The sequence below is a fragment of the Onychomys torridus genome, chromosome 1 (genome assembly GCF_903995425.1).
Source record: "Onychomys torridus chromosome 1, mOncTor1.1, whole genome shotgun sequence".
Taxonomy (NCBI): Eukaryota; Metazoa; Chordata; class Mammalia; order Rodentia; family Cricetidae; genus Onychomys; species Onychomys torridus.
This window is the reverse complement of record NC_050443.1, coordinates 79,976,326-79,996,668: the sequence shown is the minus strand read 5'-3', so window position 1 is coordinate 79,996,668 and position 20,343 is coordinate 79,976,326. Positions and strand designations below refer to the sequence as shown.

At 40.4% G+C, this 20,343-nt stretch overlaps 1 protein-coding gene across 4 annotated transcripts in view; it reads right to left on the bottom strand.

The window, feature by feature from the left end:
* Fam168a (family with sequence similarity 168 member A) overlaps positions 1–16,620 on the bottom strand; it is a 58,368-nt gene extending 41,748 nt beyond the window's left edge. For all 4 annotated transcript variants that reach the window (XM_036187194.1, XM_036187212.1, XM_036187203.1 and 1 more), the window contains exon 1: positions 16,538–16,620. In XM_036187194.1, the coding sequence (XP_036043087.1) occupies positions 16,538–16,607 (70 nt within the window). In that variant the 5' untranslated portion in view covers positions 16,608–16,620. The remainder of the gene's footprint in view (positions 1–16,537) is intronic.
* Between the last annotated feature and the right edge of the window lie 3,723 nt (positions 16,621–20,343).

Sequence of the window (20,343 nt, the reverse complement as noted above, 5' to 3'; positions counted from 1 at the left end):
CTGGAGTTTGTTTTGCTTTTGTGGCTAGATTCCAGGGTTTTGTGCATGCTGAGTGTTCTAGCACTGAGTCATGTCCTAGTTCAGACTTCTTCTATGAAATAGGTTAGTCACTTTGCAGAGCTGACATAACAACCCTAACAATAAAAATCAACTAATGCTACTTATTACACATTGAATATTTATGCTAAGCTCTTTATATAACTATCATTTAATCATCATGATGCCTTTGTGCAACAGGTTCTACTATTATTTTTATTGCACAGATGAGGAAAATGGCTAGAAAAGCTCATTTACAGCTTGGCTGCACAGCAATTTTAAGGCAAGCCTAAGCTATGGAGCAAAATCCTGTCTTTAAGACAAAAACAGAGAGCCAGAGTAAGAAAGAAACAGATACGAATTTACTTGCCTAGGCATTGTGGTTGCTACTATGTGCTGGCTAACTCATCACTCATTCTCAACTAATTTTGCCTTGTCTGTCTTTACCACCGAGGCCAAAATACTCCTTTCCCAGCCTTTCTAAAGCCCAAAAGAGCCATGTAACTTAATTCTGCTGGGGGGATTCTGGCAAGGTCTTTGCTTTACTAATGAAGAACATTATTGACATTCCCCTATACTCTTTAAAATGTTTTTTTTTAACTATTATTCTTTTTATGTATATGGGTATTTTGTAGCATGTATGCTAAATGCACTGCATCTGGTGCCTGTAGAGACCAGATGGATCCCCTGGAACTAGAGCTACAAACTGTTGAAAGCTGCCATGTAGGTGCTGAGAATGGAACTCAGGTCTTAAGGGAAAATAGCCAATTCACTAACCACTGAGGCATCTCTCAAACCCTCCTCTTTTTTTTTTTTAAAAAAAAAAAAAAAACTTAATTACACAAAACACACAATGCCTGGAGCTATCACAGGCATCTGAGATCAAGAAGGAAAGCTGAAAGTCATGAGAATACTGGTTTTGAAATCACTAGCCTATCTAGTAAGTCAGTGTTGCCTGCACTAACCTCACCTCTAGACTTTTGCAGGGGTGTGTGTGCTGGGGATGGAACCACTCAGGGCCTTGCATAAACTTTACTTATCGAGATACTGCTAGTCAAGTTTCCCAGGAGCACTTTTTGTTATTTAACAGACACTCCCACATGATGGAGCTGAGTTCAAACCTAGTCTGATTAACTAATGCTATATAAAATGACTGGACTTGGTTGGGGATTTAGCTCAGTGGTAGAGTGCTTGCCTAGCAAGCGCAAGGCCCTGGGTTCGATTCTCAGCTAAAAGAAGAAAAAAAAAAAAGACTGGGCCCTAAACTTGGTAGGAAATGAGAATGCATATGATGCAAATGATTATAATAATATCAGTCACTCAGCCTGCTTGCTCAATACTCCAAGCCTTTGGAAATTTAGAGTTGTGAGTGGCCTAAATCACTAAAGAGTTACTCAGGAGTGCTCTCCTGCACCCCGTCCCCCCCCCCCATCCCCACACTATTGTGCTCAGACCTCTTGTACAGACAATCTGAATTTTCACAGTTTAGGGGTCAAGAAGAAGGGAAGTTCTCTAGTCCTTGTCTGTGCTCTCTGTCCACCTGGATCATAATACCCCAGGCATTCAGGCCTCCTGCCATGCAGATGAAAGTAATGGAGTTCTCACCACAAACTTACAAAACTTCTCTCTAGCAAATAAAGGCTGCTGGAGGTAACATCAAGTATAGGACCCAGGACAATTGATTTTTCTGCCACTTCTCCTGCTGGGAGCAGTAACAGCAAAAATCCGATTTGCACACTTCAGTTCAAGTACCTTCCTCACCAGCTGAGCAATTTTCAAGTAATCACACTTTTGACTTCATGTAGTAAGAATCCTGTAAAGTCAGTTTTAGGGGCTAATAATTTCATTTTCCAAAGATGTACAAGGGAGAAACAGAACTCTTAGCTATCCTGTTGGAAACTACAGCTTCCATCAGTCTCCAGGCTTTGAGGCAGCTTACTCACAGACATCTCCATCTGTCTGAGAAAGGGTAGTCACCCTTCTTGTTGGACATATGGCACACTTTCAAAGCTGTTTTAATTCAAAAGAATTGTGATATTATGATGGGAAGGTTCCTAGACAAGCTCACAGAATTGGAAAAGAGAGCAACTATCAAACATTCACAAAATTGCGACTGTGTGTGTCACAGCCATCTACAATATACAGCGCTTGTAATAAGCAGAATTTTCTGGGAGCCATCTTGAGAGTTTTTATTCATTAAGTCTGGAGTGGGTCTCAAAAATGTAAATGTCTACCAAGTTCCTAGGGTTGGATGATAGAAAACCAACTGCTATGAAGTACAAATTAATCACAGAGCCTGGATACCCATGATTGGGCACATCTAGGTACTGGAAAAGTCTCTCCATATCTAAGAAGGGGTTCAGAAATTATGCATATATAACCCCAGTGCTATAGGAGCATAGAGGTGGTGACCCCAAGGGCTCAATGGCCAGCCAGTCTAGCTGAAACTCTGTCTCTAATGAGAGATTCCATTACAAAAATTAAGAGAGAGAGCAATAGAGGAAGACATTTGATGCTGATCTCTGATCTCCACAAGCATACACATAGGTGCACATACACACACAAATGCTTTAAGCCAGGTATGGTAGCTCACAACATGTTATCTATAATGTAATTCAAGCACTAAGGAGGTAGAGGGAAGAGGGTTTTGAGATTGAGGCTAGCTTGGGCCACACAGTGACTCTGAGGACAACCTGAGCAGGTGGATCCTCAGAGCTTGCTGGCCAGCGAACCTAGCCAGTTAGTGAACTTCAGGTTCAGGACACCCTGTCTCAAAAAATAAGGTGAAGAGTAACTGAGGAAAACATCCAATGTTTGCATGAGCGTCACACACACACACACACACACACACACACACACACACACACACACCACACACACAAGTAAACAAAACTGTATTTTTCACAATTTATCTGTGCTCATGATAAATGATCAGAAATAATGAATACAAGGATGGAGAAGAGAAAACTATGTGAATGGAGTATAGACTGGAGACAGGGATGCAAATATAAACTAGTCAATTCTGAGATCCTTTCATGGTGGCCTTGGAGCTGTGGTACTAATTCTTAAACTAAACTAGAGTAGCTGGCAAAAATATGGGGTATAAATGCACTGGACAGTTTCATCTGTTTACCTAGAGTTAACACATCATCTTTCACATGTTTTCCTGACCTTGTTTGGGGCCTTAGCCTGTGCAAGCACCTAACCTCCAGTACTAGAACAAATAGAAGTACTAATGTAAATCAGAGCTTTACAGAGGTCCTCTAGACAAAGTGTCTACTACAAACTCTAAGGTTGATTTCCCAACACTTATGAACCTCTGAAAAGGCTTCATTATCAGCAGTTTTATCACCTGGTCACTTACTCTTTTAATCAACCTAAATTCATTGAGCGCTCAGTGGTTAACAACATGGAGTAAACTTTTTGTCTTTTTCTTTTTTTGGTTTTTCAAGACAGGGTTTCTCTGTGTAGCTTTGCGCTTTTCTTGGATCTCGCTCTGTAGATCAGGCTGGCCTCGAACTCACAAAGATCCACCTGGCTCTGCCTCCCGAGTGCTGGGATTAAAGGCGTACACCACCACCGCCCGGCTGGAATAACCCATTTTAAGTACTTGCTTGTTCTGTGACAAGGTTAAGGATCTTCATTTTTCTTGTACTTACAATGATTAAAACTTGGAGAGGAAAGAATTTATATTTCAGCTTACAGCTTAAAGGTCAATCACCTAGAGAAGTCAGGGCAGGAAATGATGCAGAGGCCATGGTGGAGTGCTGCCCACAGTGGGCCCTCTCACATCTGTCATCAATCAAGAAAACATACCACACAGAAGAGATGGCTCAGTGGTTAATGAGGGCTTGCTGCTCTTCCAGAGGATCTGGGTTCAATTCCCAGTGCCCATATGGCAGCTCACAACTGTCTGTAACTCCTAGATCTGACACCCTTACACAAACATACATGCAGGCAAAACACCAATGGACATAAAATAAAATAAAAAAACTATTTGAGCCAGGCGGTGGTGGCGCACGCCTTTAATCCCAGCACTCAGGAGGCAGAGCTAGGCAGATCTCTGTGAGTTCGAGGCCAGTCTGGACTACCAAGTGAGTTCCAGGAAAGGCGCAAAGCTACACAGAGAAACCCTGTCTCGAAAAACCAAAAAAGAAAAAGAAAAGAAAAGATATCACAGGCTTGTCCACAGGCCAGTCTGGTAGGGACATTTTTTCAACAGAGGTTCCCTCTTCCAGAAGGACTCTAGCTCGTGTCAACTTGACATAAAACTGGCTAGCACATATACATATGCCAATAAGAACTTTGTCTTCTATATGTAAGAATTATGTATTTAATTGCAAGTTTTCACCATCAAGAGACCAGCCATCAGGACTTCTATTGGCTAGAGCAGATTTCAGGGCATCTGAAGGGACAGCTAAATGGACAAATATGACTGAACTAATGTGAATGAACTAAAATCGGCAAATTCACAGAAAAAGAAAGCAGATTAGGGTTACCAGAAGTTGGGTGTAGGGATGGATTTCCTGAGAGGTATATAATGTATGTTTAGGATGATGAAAAAACTTCTAGAAATAATGAAGGTGCCACACAACCGTGAATGTACTTAATGTCACTGAATCATATACTTGAAAACAGCTAAGATGGACTTAGGAGACAACTCATTCAATAAAGTGCTTGAGTTTGGTCCCTAAAACCTATGTTTAAAAAAAAGTGGGTTAGATGGTGCAAGCTTGTAATTCCCAGTATTAGGGAAGTGGAGACAGGCAGATTCTTGGGGGTTGGTGGCCAGCCTGTGTGGCCTACTTGGCAAATTCCTAGCAAGTCAGATACTATCTCAAAAACCAAGGTTAATAGCTCCTGAAATATGAAACCTAAGGATGACCTCTAGCCTCTGCATATTTTCACACACACACACACACACACATAAGCATACATAGACTCTGACTCTTTCTTTTTCCCTCCCTCCCTCTCTCAAAAATGAGTAAAACAGGAAATTTTGTATGTTTTCCCATGATGATTTTTTTCAAGTATGCTTATGCTAGGTATGGTGGTGCATGCCTATAATTTTAGCATTTAGGCTACATAGCAAAACAGCTTCTCAAAGAATCAAAGGGTTCTGTGGGGGTTTCCCTCTGCAAACACCAGGATCGGGAGACTAACAATCTACATGAGGCAAGAAGGAAATCTGGTTAAACACAACTCAGTAGCCGGTGTTGATTCAAACTTCTAGAGTCTGACACCAGGCGGTGTATTTTGGCCATATTTTAGTACAGTACAACTTTTGGAAAGAAGTTTCCTGGTAACAATGATCACAATAAAGCTTAAGGCATGACTACATCAAAACTCTTCTGTAAAGTCACCTCTACCATATGAAGGAGTTCTATAGCTTAAGGACACAGAGGGAGATCTGGGGTTGTCTAGGTCATTGCAGAGGTCACCGAGCTACAGAGCACATGTGACATCTCTACTAAGGGATAGGTCCTATTGACTGAGAAACTGCTAAAGAGAAAGGTCTAGGGAGAAAGCGTCTGGAATAAATGTAAGAGTCTGGGGGATTCAGGTGTGGCCTGGCCCTACAGATAGCACATCACCAGGCTATTAACTACATCCACTTCCAGCTTCCTGGGCAGAAAATAGGTATGCATCCCTTCCATTGAAGAGACAAGCCTGTGTGTTTAACATTTTTGATTCCTCTAGTGCTTATCTGTGAATACAAGGACCTCATGCCCTCCCTAGGTTTCTTTATAGTTTGCTTAAGGTGACTTTTATAAGCAACTAGACCCTGGGAATGTTAGTTAGTTGAAACTAAGTATCCTGAGTAAGTAACTAAGTAAACACATAAAAAACAATAGTAGCTCTTACCTGAAAAATTGCAAATGGAGACAATGTTTATAAAGTGCCCTGCCACCCTAATGAGAGTTACAAATGGTAGTTATTACTGTAATAACTAGTCTATGATTAATGTAACTAATGATAACGACATTAGCATTTTATTTTTTTAAAGATTTCTTGCTGCTGGCTCACACCTTTAATCCCAGCATTCAGGAGGCAGAGGCAGGCGGATCTTTGTGAGTTTGAGGCCAGCCTGGTCTACAAAGTGAGTTCTAGGACAGGCTCCAAAGCTACACAGAGAAACCTTCTCTGGGGGCGGGGGTGGTGGTGGTGGTGGTGGTGGTGGTGGTGGTGGTAGATTTCTTTTTATTTTGTGTATGAATATTTTGCCTGCCTGCCTATATGTATGTATATTGCCTGTGTGCCTAGTACTCCTTAGAGGCCTGAAGGTTTGGGATCTCTAGGAAATGGAGTTAGGTGGTTGTGAGTTGCCATATAGGTGCTGGAAATTGAGCTAGGTCCTTTGTAAGTGCAGATAATGCTCTTACTGCTAAGCCATCTTTCCAACCTTTATTGTCTGGTGTGTGTGTGTGTGTGTGTGTGTGTGTGTGTGTGTGTGTGTGTGTACACGCAAGAGGAGGGGAGAGGAAGGGAGAGATGGAGGAAACAAACAAGAGAGAGCAGAAAGAAAGAGAGAGCAGAAAGAAAGACTGAAAAGGCAAGTGTGGAGGTATATGCCTTTAATCCCAACACTCAGGAGTCCAAGTCAGGCAGATGGGCCAATTAATTCTATATAGAGTTCCATGCCACACACAGTGAGATCCTGTTTTAACTTAAAAAAAAAACAAAAGTGGGGCGGTGGTGGCACACACCTTTAATCCTAGCACTCAGGAGGCAGAGACAGGAGGATCTCTGTGAGTTTGAGGCCAGCCTGGTCTACAGAGAGAGATCCAGAACAGCCAGAGCTACACAGAGAAACCCTGTCTCGAAAAAACAAAAACAAAAACAAAAAACAAAACAAAAAAAGAATAAAAAGAGAAAGAGAAATTGAAAGCTCTGGTCACCAGAAGAGTTACAGAGAGTTAAGAGAGCTATCAACTCCTCATGGCCAAGGGTCTAGATCCCAGGCTGAGAGATGCAAGAATGTGAGAGATTCAAGAATGGCAGCTGCCAAGGACTAAGGGTCCTGATTCCTCAGAACCAAACAGGAGCTGGAACACCTACAGGGCTAAGATCTACCTGAAGACTATTTTAACACTAGAGGGTGCTAATTGCTTCTGCCTGCATCCTGCTCCTGATCACAATGGAGGGGCTTTTCCTTGCCTACTCATGATTTTTATATCCTAGCAAAAACACACAAAGGCACGCATGCACGCACACACATTCACAAGAGAGAAAAATCTATTAGTGTCAGTATTTTCTGATTTGAGAGAACAGGAGGTACAAACTGCTAAAAGAAAAAGACAAGTTTTAAGGGAAAGATAAGGCAATATGCTCAGTTTTAAATGTAAGTCTAAGCAATGTATAAGACAATCATAGAGATGTTTGAAAGACAGCTAGAATAAACTAATCTGAAGCTCAGAAAAATGTTTGCCACAGTATAAATCAGCTTCTAGGTAGCAACTAAGCCCTTGAGCAACACCAACGTTCAATGGGTGAACAGAAGAAAATCTTAAAGGAGACCACAACTCAGAAACAGCTAAAGAAGTAAAAGAAAATACAAACAAAAACAAACAAATTTTGTAGTATACTCAATAAAAGCAAGGGAGGCTTGCTTTAGGGAGGGGGGTAAAAGGAGGCTGGTGGGATGGCTCAATGGGTAGAGGCCCTTGCCACCAAGTCTGATGACCTGAGTTCAAATCTGGGAAGGAGGAAACCAGTCCCTGCAAGTTGTCCTCTGGCACACATATGTGCCAGACCACAACAAATACATGTTTAAAAGGGGATATACTTAAATTTAAAAAGGGGGGCTGAGGATATAGGGGGTAGAGTTCTTGTCTTTGGTTTGACTCTCAACACTGTATAAATGAGACTTTTGCCTGTACCTGAGAAGTGGAGGCAGGAGGATCAGAAAGAAATTTAAAGGTCATCCCTTGAACTAGCAAGTTTGAAGCCAGCGTGAAATGAAACCATCCTATCCATCCCACCCCCAAACAAAGGAAGAAACGTGGAAAGAGTAAAAATGGGGAGGACATTGAGAGCACCAAATGATACAGAAGATCAAATTAAGATGAGGTCTAAAAACAGTCCTTCAGGTTTAACAGTAAGGAGAGCAGCCATAATACTGTAAGAACAGTTCATTCCATGAAGTTCTTCAGTGAAGTTGAAAAAGAAAAGTGACCTGAGGGTCTTCTCTGAACAGAGGAAACCAGCTTCAACATCAAAGGAGTATCAGCAATTTCAGGGATTTGAATTTGCTTTCTTGGCTCATCTGAGATGCTAATCACTGTGGTATCCATGATACAGCCACATACTCCAGAGTGGTAAAAGCATTTACTTTGTAATATTAAAAAAAAAAAAAAAAAAATCTGTGGTTCAGGTTCTGCTATACAGTATGACCTTGAAGTTGATCCCCAGTTGTTTTACTTGGAAAATAAAAGCTATTTCTCTAAAGCTGTTTTAAAAACTAAATGAGAAAACCTTGGGGAAGTTCTATGTAAAGAACAAAGCACCAGACTGGGGAAACAGCTCAATCAATAAAGTGCTTGCTATGGAAGCATAGGAAATAGAAATTCAGGATGGCTATATGCTGTTATCCCAGCTCTGGGGAGGTAGAGACAAGAGGATTCCTATGATGGCTGACCAGCCAGTCCAGCTGAAAATCAGTGAGATCCATGCTCAATTAAAGAGCCTGTCTCAAAACAATAAGGTAGAGTGCAGTTGAGGAGGACAGCCAATGCTGACACATAGCCCCTCTCACACACAAATGAAGTACAGCTGTCAGATCATCTTAAAAGCTCTACAATGTGATCAGAGAGAGTCAGAGAGAGAGACACACACACAGAGAATTAGGCAGGGTCACGGAAGAGAGTGTTTCTTAGTCTTACTGACACATCAGATCATTCACTGTATCTGTAGGCTGGCAGCTTCGTTAATTATCAAGGTCTTTCAGCTGATAAACTGTTACATCTTTTTTGCTTATTTGAGACAGGATTACAACACAGTCCTGGCTAACTTGTTAGTGAAAAAAAGGAGGGAAAGGAGGAACAGAGAGCTAGGAGTGTCAGATTGTGGGATTGCTCTTTCCCCTCTTTGGGGGGCTATGTTTTTTGGTTTTGTTTGTTTTAGGGGGACATGGACTTATTATTGAACCCCCAATCCTGCTGCCTCTACTTCCAGAGTGCTGAAATTATAGGTATGTGCTACTGCACTAAGCTTAAGAATTTGTAGCAATTGGACATATTGTTTGCTACAGTTGGAAACCAGAAAATTCAAAGAGCACTGCAACTGGTTCCAGGCAGTAGACAAAGGAGTGGGAAGTACCCAGGATAGAATATGGGGAAAGGAAGATGAAACTTTAGTTATTTCCTTGAGGTAGAGAGACAATGAATATACAGGCCAGAGCGGGGAGTTAGGCATCAGACCCAGTTCTAACACAAATCACTTTTAAAGATCACTGAATTCTCCATCTTTTCATTCATACAATAGTAAGTTAGTTTAAAGGCTTCATATGTTCTTAAATCTCATAATTATTTTCTAAATGGGTTTGGGACCCACACAGCAAGTTGATGGCTGGCACAGTTATATTTACTACTCTTTGCCTTCTTGTGAAGGAAGCATTCCAAACCCTTTATCATGTTTTTCTTATAGAATATATATTGAGGCACAAAAGTGTAGTAACTTATCAGATGTCATCATATAGTGGGTCTGGTTTGGTATTTCTCTTGCAGCACTGGAGATCAAACAGAGTCTTGTGAATGCCAGGAAAGCCTTCTACCCACTGAACTATGTCTCCAACCACCGCACAGTTCTAAGTTATCTCTATGTTCTAATCGCTTCTCTCTACAAAGGTATATTCATTGCTGTACTGTACAACAACTCAGCTAGGGCCTATACTAGGGGCCTTTATAGATCCATGAGCAAACCACTGGTTTAGGTCATTATCTCATTTTATAGCTGAGAAAACTAAAATTCAGAAAAGCTAAAATAACTCTACCAATGTGCCACAGCCTATCAGCAGTAGCGCTTAGACCCAGGAAGTTACAAGTATCAAATAGAGTAACTTATATCAAACCTAACAAAATGGAACCAGGAGGCCATAAAGAAGGAGTCTGTACAGATCTACGTCTGTAGTAGGGCATATCTGAAGAAATTCCTGCACATATGCCTGTTATAGGATTTACTACAAAAAGTTCTTCAAGACTGCATTATTCCAAATAAGCCAGTCAGTCACACAAGGACTTACCACCAATGAGCTCTTATCAGCCTCTGTATCAAGTCCCTACAATCAATGGTCTTTGTTTCATAACAGTTTATATGAAGTTCTTCTTTTTCTTAAAAATTTCTCTTATACCACAACCTCCCTGATTGTGCCTATGGTCCACTATAGCATACATATCCTGCAAAGAAAGCCACCTACGTACTAGCCTGAATAAAAATTGTTGGACCCGAGGAAATGGTTCAGTAGGTAAAAAACTTGCCATGCCAGTTACAAGGACCTGAGTCTGACTCCCCATTACCCATGTGTGGTGGTTTGAATGAGAAAGCCCCCCACAGGCTCAAATATTTGAATACTTAGTCCTTAGTTGGTAGAACTGTTTGGGAAGGATTAGGAGGTGTGATCTTATTAGAGGAAGTATGTCACTGTGGGTAAGCTTTGAGGTTTCAAAAGGCCATTCCCAGTTAGCTCTCTCTGTCTTACGGTTGTGTCTCAAGATGTGAGCTCTCAGCCACTGCTCCAGCACCATGCCTGCTACCATGTTTCCCACAATGATGGTCATGAATTCTAAGCTTCTGAAACCTTAAGCCCCAAATTAAACAATTCTTTTATAAATTGCGTTAGTCATGGTGTTTTATCACAGCAATAAGAAAATAACTAAGATACCATGTAAAAAAGGGGGGGGTATAGCAGTGTGTCTGTAATCCTAGCACTCCTACAGTAAGACGGGATTCAGAGATAAAAATCGCTGGAAGCTGACAGGTTAGCAAACCTGTCATACACAGTGCAGTAGCAAGTAACAAATAAGGTGGAAAGCAAGGACTGGTGAGACCTGACATTGTCTTCTGACCTCCATATATATGCTATGGCATACAAGCACTGGCATACACAGACATATATGCACATATTCCCCCAACACACACAAATTAAATAAAAATTAGTCTGGAGAGATGTTAATAGATCAGTTAAGAGTGCTTGCTATTATTCTTTTTTTTTTAAGATTTATTTATTTATTATGTATATAGTGTTCTGCCTACATGTGTACCTTCACATCAGATCTCATTATAGATGGTTGTGAACCACCATGTGGTTGCCGGGAATTGAACTCAGGACCTCTGGAAGAGCAGCCAGTGCTCTTAACCTCTGAGCCATCTCTCCAGCCTGCTTGCTATTATTCTTTCAGAAGACTGGAGCTTGGTTCCCAGTAGCCATATTAAGTGGTTCATAACTGCTTTTAACTCCAATCCCAGGGGATCCAATGCCCACTGATCTTCTCCAGCCTCTGCACACATATAGCATACATACAGAGAAACATAAATATACACACAGGTTGGGCAGTGGTGGTGCACGCCTTTAATCCCAGCACTCGGTAGGCAGAGGCAGGTGGATCTCTGTGAGTTCGAGGCCAGCCTGGGCTACAAGGAGAGTTCTAGAACAGCCAGGACTGTTCCAAAGAGAAACTCTATCTCAAAAATAAACACACACACACACACACACACACACACACACACACATCTGTAAAAAAGTAAAAACAAAGCTATTGCTTAGAGCTTCATCTATCTCTCTATATTTTCATTTTCTGTTGACACTTTAGACACCTTCCTCTGTCCAGAACATACACCAGACCTCTGGGTGATACTTGGATGCTTACACCATCAAAATATTTTAAGAACAGAAAGAGCTAGGTGGAGGTGGAGCATGTCTTTAAACCCAGCACAAAGGAGGCAGAAGCAGATAGATCTCTGTGAGTTCAAGGCCAGCCTGGTCTACACAGTGAGTGCCAAGCCAGCCAGGTGGGGGAGGGCTCAATGGTTAAGAGCACTTACTGCCCTCACAGAAGACCAGGGTCCAGTTCCCATCACCCATATGGCAACTCACAACCTTTTGTAACTCCAGTTCTAGGGTATCTAATGCTAGAAAAGAGACTCCAAGGGTACCAGGCACACAAGTAGTGCATATACAAACAAGTAGGCAAAACATTAAGGCACATAAAAAATAAAAATAAATCATTTTTTTAAAGGAAAGGAAAGAGAAGTATATATTAATCTATAAAATGTAGCAACAACCTTTTCTGAAGCTTCTGGGGGAAAAAAATCCTATCAAGAGCCCACTGCTAAGATGAACCAGGAGAAAGGTATTCATTCATATGTCTGCTGCACTTAATGCCTGTCTTTGGCAGCTTGCGCTGACAAATTAAAAAATACTGTAAGTTAGGCAAAGTTCAACATCAGACACAGATTGTGACCAAGTTGCTCTTGGTCATGTTTTATCAGAGCAACAGAAACCTAAGACACTTGTCATTGTCTGCTATGAAAGTAGCACATCTTTAAGACAGACCACTTCCTTATAACAAAAATGAACACATAATATAAACTCATAAAATTGAGTTCAAATCTTTATGTATCCTTTAGAGAAGCTATAAATTACTTCAAATCACATGGCCTAAATTAAGCTGTCACAATTTCTTTATCTGCAAAGAAAACTATTATGAAACTTAAAATCATTAACTATAACTAATACATGTGTTACCTAGCATGTACTTGCCAAACGGCAATGAAAACTTTTGACAGTTAGTACTGTCATCAGTAATAAATATTTAAAGTACTCTATTTAGCAACTCATCTCACTTCAAGCCTCCATTTCCAGCCGTATATAAGATAATTTGAAAATCTGTTTCCTGTACAAAACTTACAGAAGTTGGGTGAAGTATAACAAGCATCTTACTCTTAGGCAAAGCAGATATTTAAAAAAGAAAATGAAATCCTTAGGCATCAAAAAATGAAGAAGGGGGAAAACAAATGGAAAGTTTAAATAATGGGCTGTTGTCAGACTGCTCTGGTAAGGTGTGTGGGTCCTGGCCATCAAAGAAACTACTTTTTACAGACACTAAGGTTAGGACATAGGGATATGTATGAGCCTCAGGAGGGTAGAAACCCAAATTTCCCTGCACAGAGCTGTGACCCACTCTGGCATGGTGGTACATAATAAGTATAGTTGTACTTTTGAGGAAGAAGTAGAATTCAGAGTTCAAAGTCATGCCCTATTACATAGTCAGTTAAAGGGGAGCTGGAAGCACATGACACCCTGTCTCACAAAACAGCTGGAAACTTAAGAGTCTTTCTTTCTTTCTTTCTTTCTTTCTTTCTTTCTTTCTTTCTTTCTTTCTTTCTTCCTTTCCTTCCTTCCTTCCTTCCTTCCTTCCTTCCTTCCTTCCTTTCCTTCTTTTCTTTCTTTTAGCTGAGGATCAAACCCAGGGCCTTGTGCTTGCTAGGCAAGTGCTCTACCACTGAGCTAAATCCCCAACCCCAAGAGTCTTATCATCAGTCTAAATAAAACAAAAAAGTACAATGATACAACAGGAAAATGAGTTTAAAAAGGAAAGACTAAATCTGAAAGCTTAGTCTAGGTAAAAACTGAATATATTCTTTATGTGTGTTATTAAGCTACCTGCAGGGTGCTAGAATCACTAGCAGAGAATTTAAATTCTAGGATAATAATATTCACTGATTAGTAGACACAAAAAAAATTCTTCTCTCCCTCTAACGTACAATTATCTAATTTAATTCTCATAATCATCCTATTAAATATCTATAATGTTATCTCAGTTTACAAAACAAATTCAGTTTAGGGAAGTTAATCAATTGGTTAATGTCATCCAGGTATTCACTGACAGAGCTGAATTTTGCACTTGGCTGTTCATTCAATTAAAATGCACTGCCAAATTTCTACCCAGCAGAGACAATAGCATGCTGCTTGATCATTTAGTGCAAATCAACAAGTGTAACTGTTTCCTTCCTTCTCAAGCTTAGCAATTCCTAAGAATGAAGTTAGCCAGAAAGGCAGCAAATAGGAAACTGACACCCTACAGACGCTCTGGGGCTCTGCATGCCAAAACAGCTTGGTTGCCTCTGGCAAAAAAACTTACTTTACTGGGAACACCCTGAACTGGAAGGGAAAAAACAGCAAGCTCTCTGAGCTAGGTCTGTCCCCGTGTCCTGACGACTGGAAATAATTTTAATAAAATAAGCATAGGACAGAGTTCAAACAGAAAACATTTTACTATGAAGATTAATAAGAATGACAGAATTGTTGTGGTAAATGCAACAACAGGTGGGACTGAAAGTTAGAAATAACTGCTATCATCCTACCAAACCGAACTTCCAATATAATCCAGCGGATCATCTGAATATATATTCTTGAAACCTGTTTTATTAAGGTTAAAATACTAACAGCTGAGGCTGAGTATGTAGCTCAGGGTAGAGTATTTATCTAGTATATGCAAGGCTCTGGGTTTAATTCTAAGCACAACAAAAAACAATAGAGAGATGGCTCAGCAGTTAAAAACACTGACTTAACTCAACATGAGGGTGCATGCCTTTCGTCAGAGGCAGGGGAATCCCTGTGAGTTCAAGACCATCCTGGTCTACATAGAGTTCCAGAACAGCCAGAGAGCTACACAATGAGATCTTGTCTTTAAAACAACAAACAAACAAAAAACAAAACTGCTGGACATGGTGGTGCACGCCTTTAATCCCAGCACTCTGGAGGCAGAGGCAGGCGGATCTCTGTGAGTTTGAGGCCAGCCTTGACAGCCAGGGCTATGCAGAGACCCTGTCAAGAAAAGAAAAAGCCAACTTCAGACAATAGGTTCTCTGAGATACCTTCACTCCTAGTCTACATAATGTGTATAGTAAAACATATAAGGAGGAATGTAAAGAGAATGACAGAATTCACAGCTTCCATTCTGTCAGTGGCTCTATGCTGGAACAAATCTCTCCTAGTTTTCCAACTCCAACGCCACTACCACAATTTTTAGCCACTTTTCCTCTTCACCACTTCTTTCCTACAGTCAAGAATTGGCTATATGTTCTTTTTTGCCTTGGAGGACTGAACCCAGGACCTCTCATATGTTAGGTCTGACTCTACCGGTGAGTGATAGCCTCTAACCTCTACCATACCTTGTAATCAATGTGTTTACTCGTAACGTTACCCTATCTTGATTTCTATTCAGTATCTTTGAAGGTTTGTGATGTGCAAAATACAAGCTATATACCTTAAGATACATTTTCTTTTCACTCAATTCTATTGTTGCACACCCTACCTAACTAACGTTACTTGTAAACAAGAATAACTATCATTAGGCACTTACTTTATGCCAGTTATTATATGCTGCCTGCCTTACAGTAGCCCATGCTAGCCTCAAACACGTGGAAATCCTCCTGTCACAGTCTCCCAAGTGCAGGAACTGTAGGTGTGAGCTACCATGCTTGGTTTCAAGGTAAATTTCTTGAGGAAAAAGGTGAGACAGTCAGAGAATAACAACATTCCAAACAAAAAAGCAACACACATAAAAACAGAAGAAAAAAAACCACACTGGAATATAAGATCTTTAAAAAAGATCAGTCTTCAGAAGCAACTACTTGGGTTCAATTAACTAGTTTTGATTCTGTGGTGTCCACTATGCCTATGATTTTCTCATCTGTGAAATGGTGATAATAAGCTAAATTGAATGGGATTTACTTTAAAGTGAAAGTTAGGGCCCAGAGAAATGGTTCAGCAGTTAAAGGTAGTCGTTACAAAGCCTGATAACCTGAGTTTGATTCCCTAGAATCCACACTATAGAAGGAGAGAAACAACTCCACAAAGTTGTGCTGACCTCCATACTTGAATCAAAGTGAGTGTGGTTCACACACATGCATATGCACGCGCGCGCGCACACACACACACACACACACACACACACACACACTAAACAAAATGTAAAATTCATTTTTAAAATAAATTAAGTAAAAGTGAAATAAGATAATAAAAGTACCCACCACAGGCCAGAACCATGACAGGTGCTCAGTGTTAGCTTCCCTTTTGTTGATAATTTAATAGCCTTTAACCAGGAAAGCTCCTTCTACTGGCGGGCATTTTGGCACACATTTAATCCCAGCACTCAGGAAGCAGAGGCTGGTAGATCTCTGTGAGTTCCAAACCAAGCTGGTCTACACAATGAGTTCCAAGGCAGCCAGAGCTAAGGGCTACATAGTGAGACTCTGTCTGTCACCTCTATTTCCATCACTACAGGACCGTAATTAAATATATCTTTTCCAGCTTCCCCAACTTTGCCAGAGCTTTTGGAGCCCTGGAGTAAACTGTAAGTCACTCAGCAAGTTAGAGACATTCATTGGAAGAAGGGGTGAGAAGGGATAATGGGAGTAAAAACAACCAAAATTTACTAAATATAAGAAACTATCAAAGAATAATTGAAAAACAACAACAATCCATTCTTATACCACTCACCAGTGTAGGCCATGTTCTTAGGGTTGCCATAAGGAGCCCCAGGTTGCACGGGGCTGTAAACAGGGTTCATTGTGGAAGACTGAGGATCCTACAGCAAAGACAAATAAGACAGTATTGATTAGTAATTGCTCACTCCCTCTGACGTCATCTTCTTCTCTAAAGCCTTTAGTTATACTCAAAGGGAAGCCTCTTGGTATAGGAAAAAAAGGACTAAACAGAGTATAATACTTTTCCCACTTTACAGATGAAGAATGACAGAGCAATAACTTGTTTAGTGTCAACTCAGCCATTTTAGGCTCTCAGTTTAATATTAATCCCGGTATCCCACAGAGAGTTCTGACATAGTGCGGCACTGATCAAATCACCTTTCTTCTTAGGACTTCAATATCCTAATATTAAGTGGATTAGTTGCCCTCCGAGGTTCTTTCTATTTCTAATGATGCTAACTCACAAGCTGGAAAATGTCATACTTCTTCAGTTCACCAAGGAAGCTTAGATTTCTGGCAGTGAGCACTTAGCCTGATAGGAGGAAGGAACAGCAAATGTCTTGTCTACTCCTTGTGCCTGTAGATAAGATAAAAGCTACTAGCAGCTTTAAAGGAAAAAAGGAGAAATTTTTATTTCATCTATTTATGTGCTCATGCACATGCTACAGTGTCATATGGAGGTCGGAGGACAACTTGCAGAAATTGGTTCTCTTCTTGCATTACGTGTGTCCCAGGGACAGAACTCAGGTTGTCAGATCTGGCTGCAAGCATCCCTACCTACTGAACTATCTTAATGGTCCCCAATGGGGAAATTTGATGCCACTGAACATCTTAATGCAGAAAAAGAAACACAGCCAAGACTTCTTGCCAGATGTATTCAAGGAAAAGAAATAAACTTGGAAATTTGTGTGCAATAACTATCACCTGCACAAGTGCTCTGTTAATTACCTTAATGAAGGACATTCTCCATTCTGATTAATGGAAAAACTGTCATTAAGCTCTATTAACCAGCCAATTTGTCCCATCTTGTTTAGAGAGCCATATCTTACACATAAGGTGACATGTTTGAATATGTGACTCCAGATATATTACTTACACTCCATAAAAATCCAACAATTTTCTCCTAACTAGGTTTACATGATAGATGGGCAATTTTTTAGGTCATTAACTCCTGTTGCACCCCAGGACAGGGAACAAGTTAAATGCTGAAGGCAGACAGTGAACATCTGGCTCAATGACAATAGCTCTGTGACTAATTAAGTCTGTCCAGGGTTCTGGAATGAGAGGTAGAGAATTGATGGGCTCCCAAGGACAGGACACTAGGACCATCAGATAGACAAACAGGAAATGCCGGTGGTAAATTTCATAAACTAGAAATTTCATAAATCTACCTAATGCAAAGCCCTGGCAAACAACGCCAGAATTAGCAAACAGGGTCAATACACTAATCTACAAGTTGAAGCTACAACTTGAGGATATGTGTTAAAAGAAGGTATGTGTATTTTCAACTCAATTTAGCAAGAAAGCATTTTCACAACCAGAGCTGAGAATTAACTCTGATGTTAAAGTTTCCTGCTAACTGTAAAGTGATGTGCAGACATAAACAAAGCGTGACAACATCTGTGCAGACAACAGAGACGATTGCTTGAACACTTTTCCTAACTTGGACCTTGTTCTCCTCAGCCAGTTCCCTGCCTAACAAGTCAGACTTAAGTTAAACTGTTAGAATGCTGCCATGGCTTCAATGTGGTATTCACTAAAGAGCATGTGTAGGAATCCTAACGGCCACCGTAACAACAGTAAGAGGTGTAATGTTTAAGACACCATGAGGAGTCTGCTCTCATGAACTGATTAATGTGGTTATACTGGAGAGGGGTCCCCTAAGGGGATGGATGTGGTTTCTTTTGCCCTTTTCCTACCCTCTTGTTTGGTTCTTTGCCTCTTCTACCATGGAATGGCACAGCAAGAAGACACCTGCACCTTGTTACTGAACTTCCCATCTCCAGATCTGTGAGCACATAAACTTCTTGTTATAAATTATCCAATCTGTGGCATTGTAATAGCAGCATGAAACAGACTAAAACATGTGCTGGACAGCACAACTGGCTCTACAAACATCTGCACATTCTCCTACTGAGAACACATCCTGTGCTTCTGATTGGACAAAATGGGAAATGTTTTTATAATCAAAGAAATTCATCAGCTGTGAAACAGATCTCCTGCTGCTCCAAAATGAGAGCCATAGACAGACATAGGAGACCATGACATGGCATCACAACATCAATTCAATCCCAACCAGCAACTAACAGAGAAGACAACTGCCAGGGTCTAATATTTGGAATGAGCCAAATATGATGATACAAAGCTGTAATCTCAACACTGAAAAAGCTAAGGCAGGAGAATTGCTGTGAGTTCAAGACCCAGCTGGGATACACAGTAAGACTCTGTCTCAAAAGTAAACAAACAAACAAAAAATTAAAGTAAGACTACAATAGCCACTTATGGGGAACAGCTGAGATCAGAGTTCCTAGCAACAAAGATTATCCTTTGCAACAGAATCTGTATACTGCTCATCATTCCAAGGACAGACTGAAAACCATCAGCTAAAATCATAAATTCTACTGTCAGGCAGATTTAGGTTCTACGATTACCGCATATCAACAGAAAACCACAGGCAAGTGTCCTAACCATTCTGAGCCTCAGTTTCTTCTAGTCTCAGAATGAAAAGAATACTATATAAAAAGTTTTTTGTTTGTTTTGATTTTTTGAGATATGATTTCTCTGTGTAATAGCCCTGGCTGGCCTGGAACTCACTCTGTAGATCAGGCTGGCCTCAAACTCAGGTCTGCCTGCCTCTGCCTCCCAAGTGGTGGGATTAAAGGCATTCATCACCATGTCCCAGCTATAAGTTGTTTTTGTTTTTGTTTTTAAATAATGATGCCAGGCATTGGTGGAGTTTACTGAGGTAGAATTTACACATAGTAAAATTTACTCTTTTTAGGAATATAGTTCTGAGACTAAAAATGTATTCAATTATACAAATAACTATAATTCCATAATCAAGATGTAAAGATTTGTATTACTTTCAACTACATCCTTTTGGTCAATCCCCTGCCTTACTCCCAGCTCCTGGCAATAATGCATCTATTTTTTGTTGTTGTAAGGATTTTCTTTACAGATTAGGCACCTATATATACAGTTCTTTATTAAATAGTTAATTGGCATTATTCTTATTTCAGATGAGATTAAAAGAACTACTGAGAAAAAAAAAACATACTAAAAATTGACCAAGTTGTACCATTTTTTGAATCTTCATCTTTTCCAGATGAACAGTTTAAAGCAGTCCTATCCAATGTCATATACTGACAGAAATATTTTAAAGATTTATTAGCTACACGTAGTTTGTGTGCCTGAATGAGTTTATGTACACCATGCGAGTGAAAGTGCCCACAGAGATCAGAGGGCATAGGACTCCCTAGAACTGGAGCTACAACTGTGAGCTGCCAGATATGGGTAGTAGGAACAAAACCCAGGTCCTCTGAAAGAGCAGTATGTGCTCATAACTGCTAAGCCATTTCCCCAGCCCCAATGTATCAGCTAGGGAATGTACTAAAAGATAGACCATTTGCCTAGCATGCACAAGGCTTTGGATTTGAGCTTGTATATCACATACTCTTCCCCCAACCCTGCACTAAGAGAGGAAGGAAAGGAAAGATCTTATACCTGTGTTGGCTAAGTTCCTGAAATGCAGCTTGAGATTATAAGAGTCTTAGTTTTTTTAAATTATATGCTGACTTAATTCAGAATAGTGTTTTATTC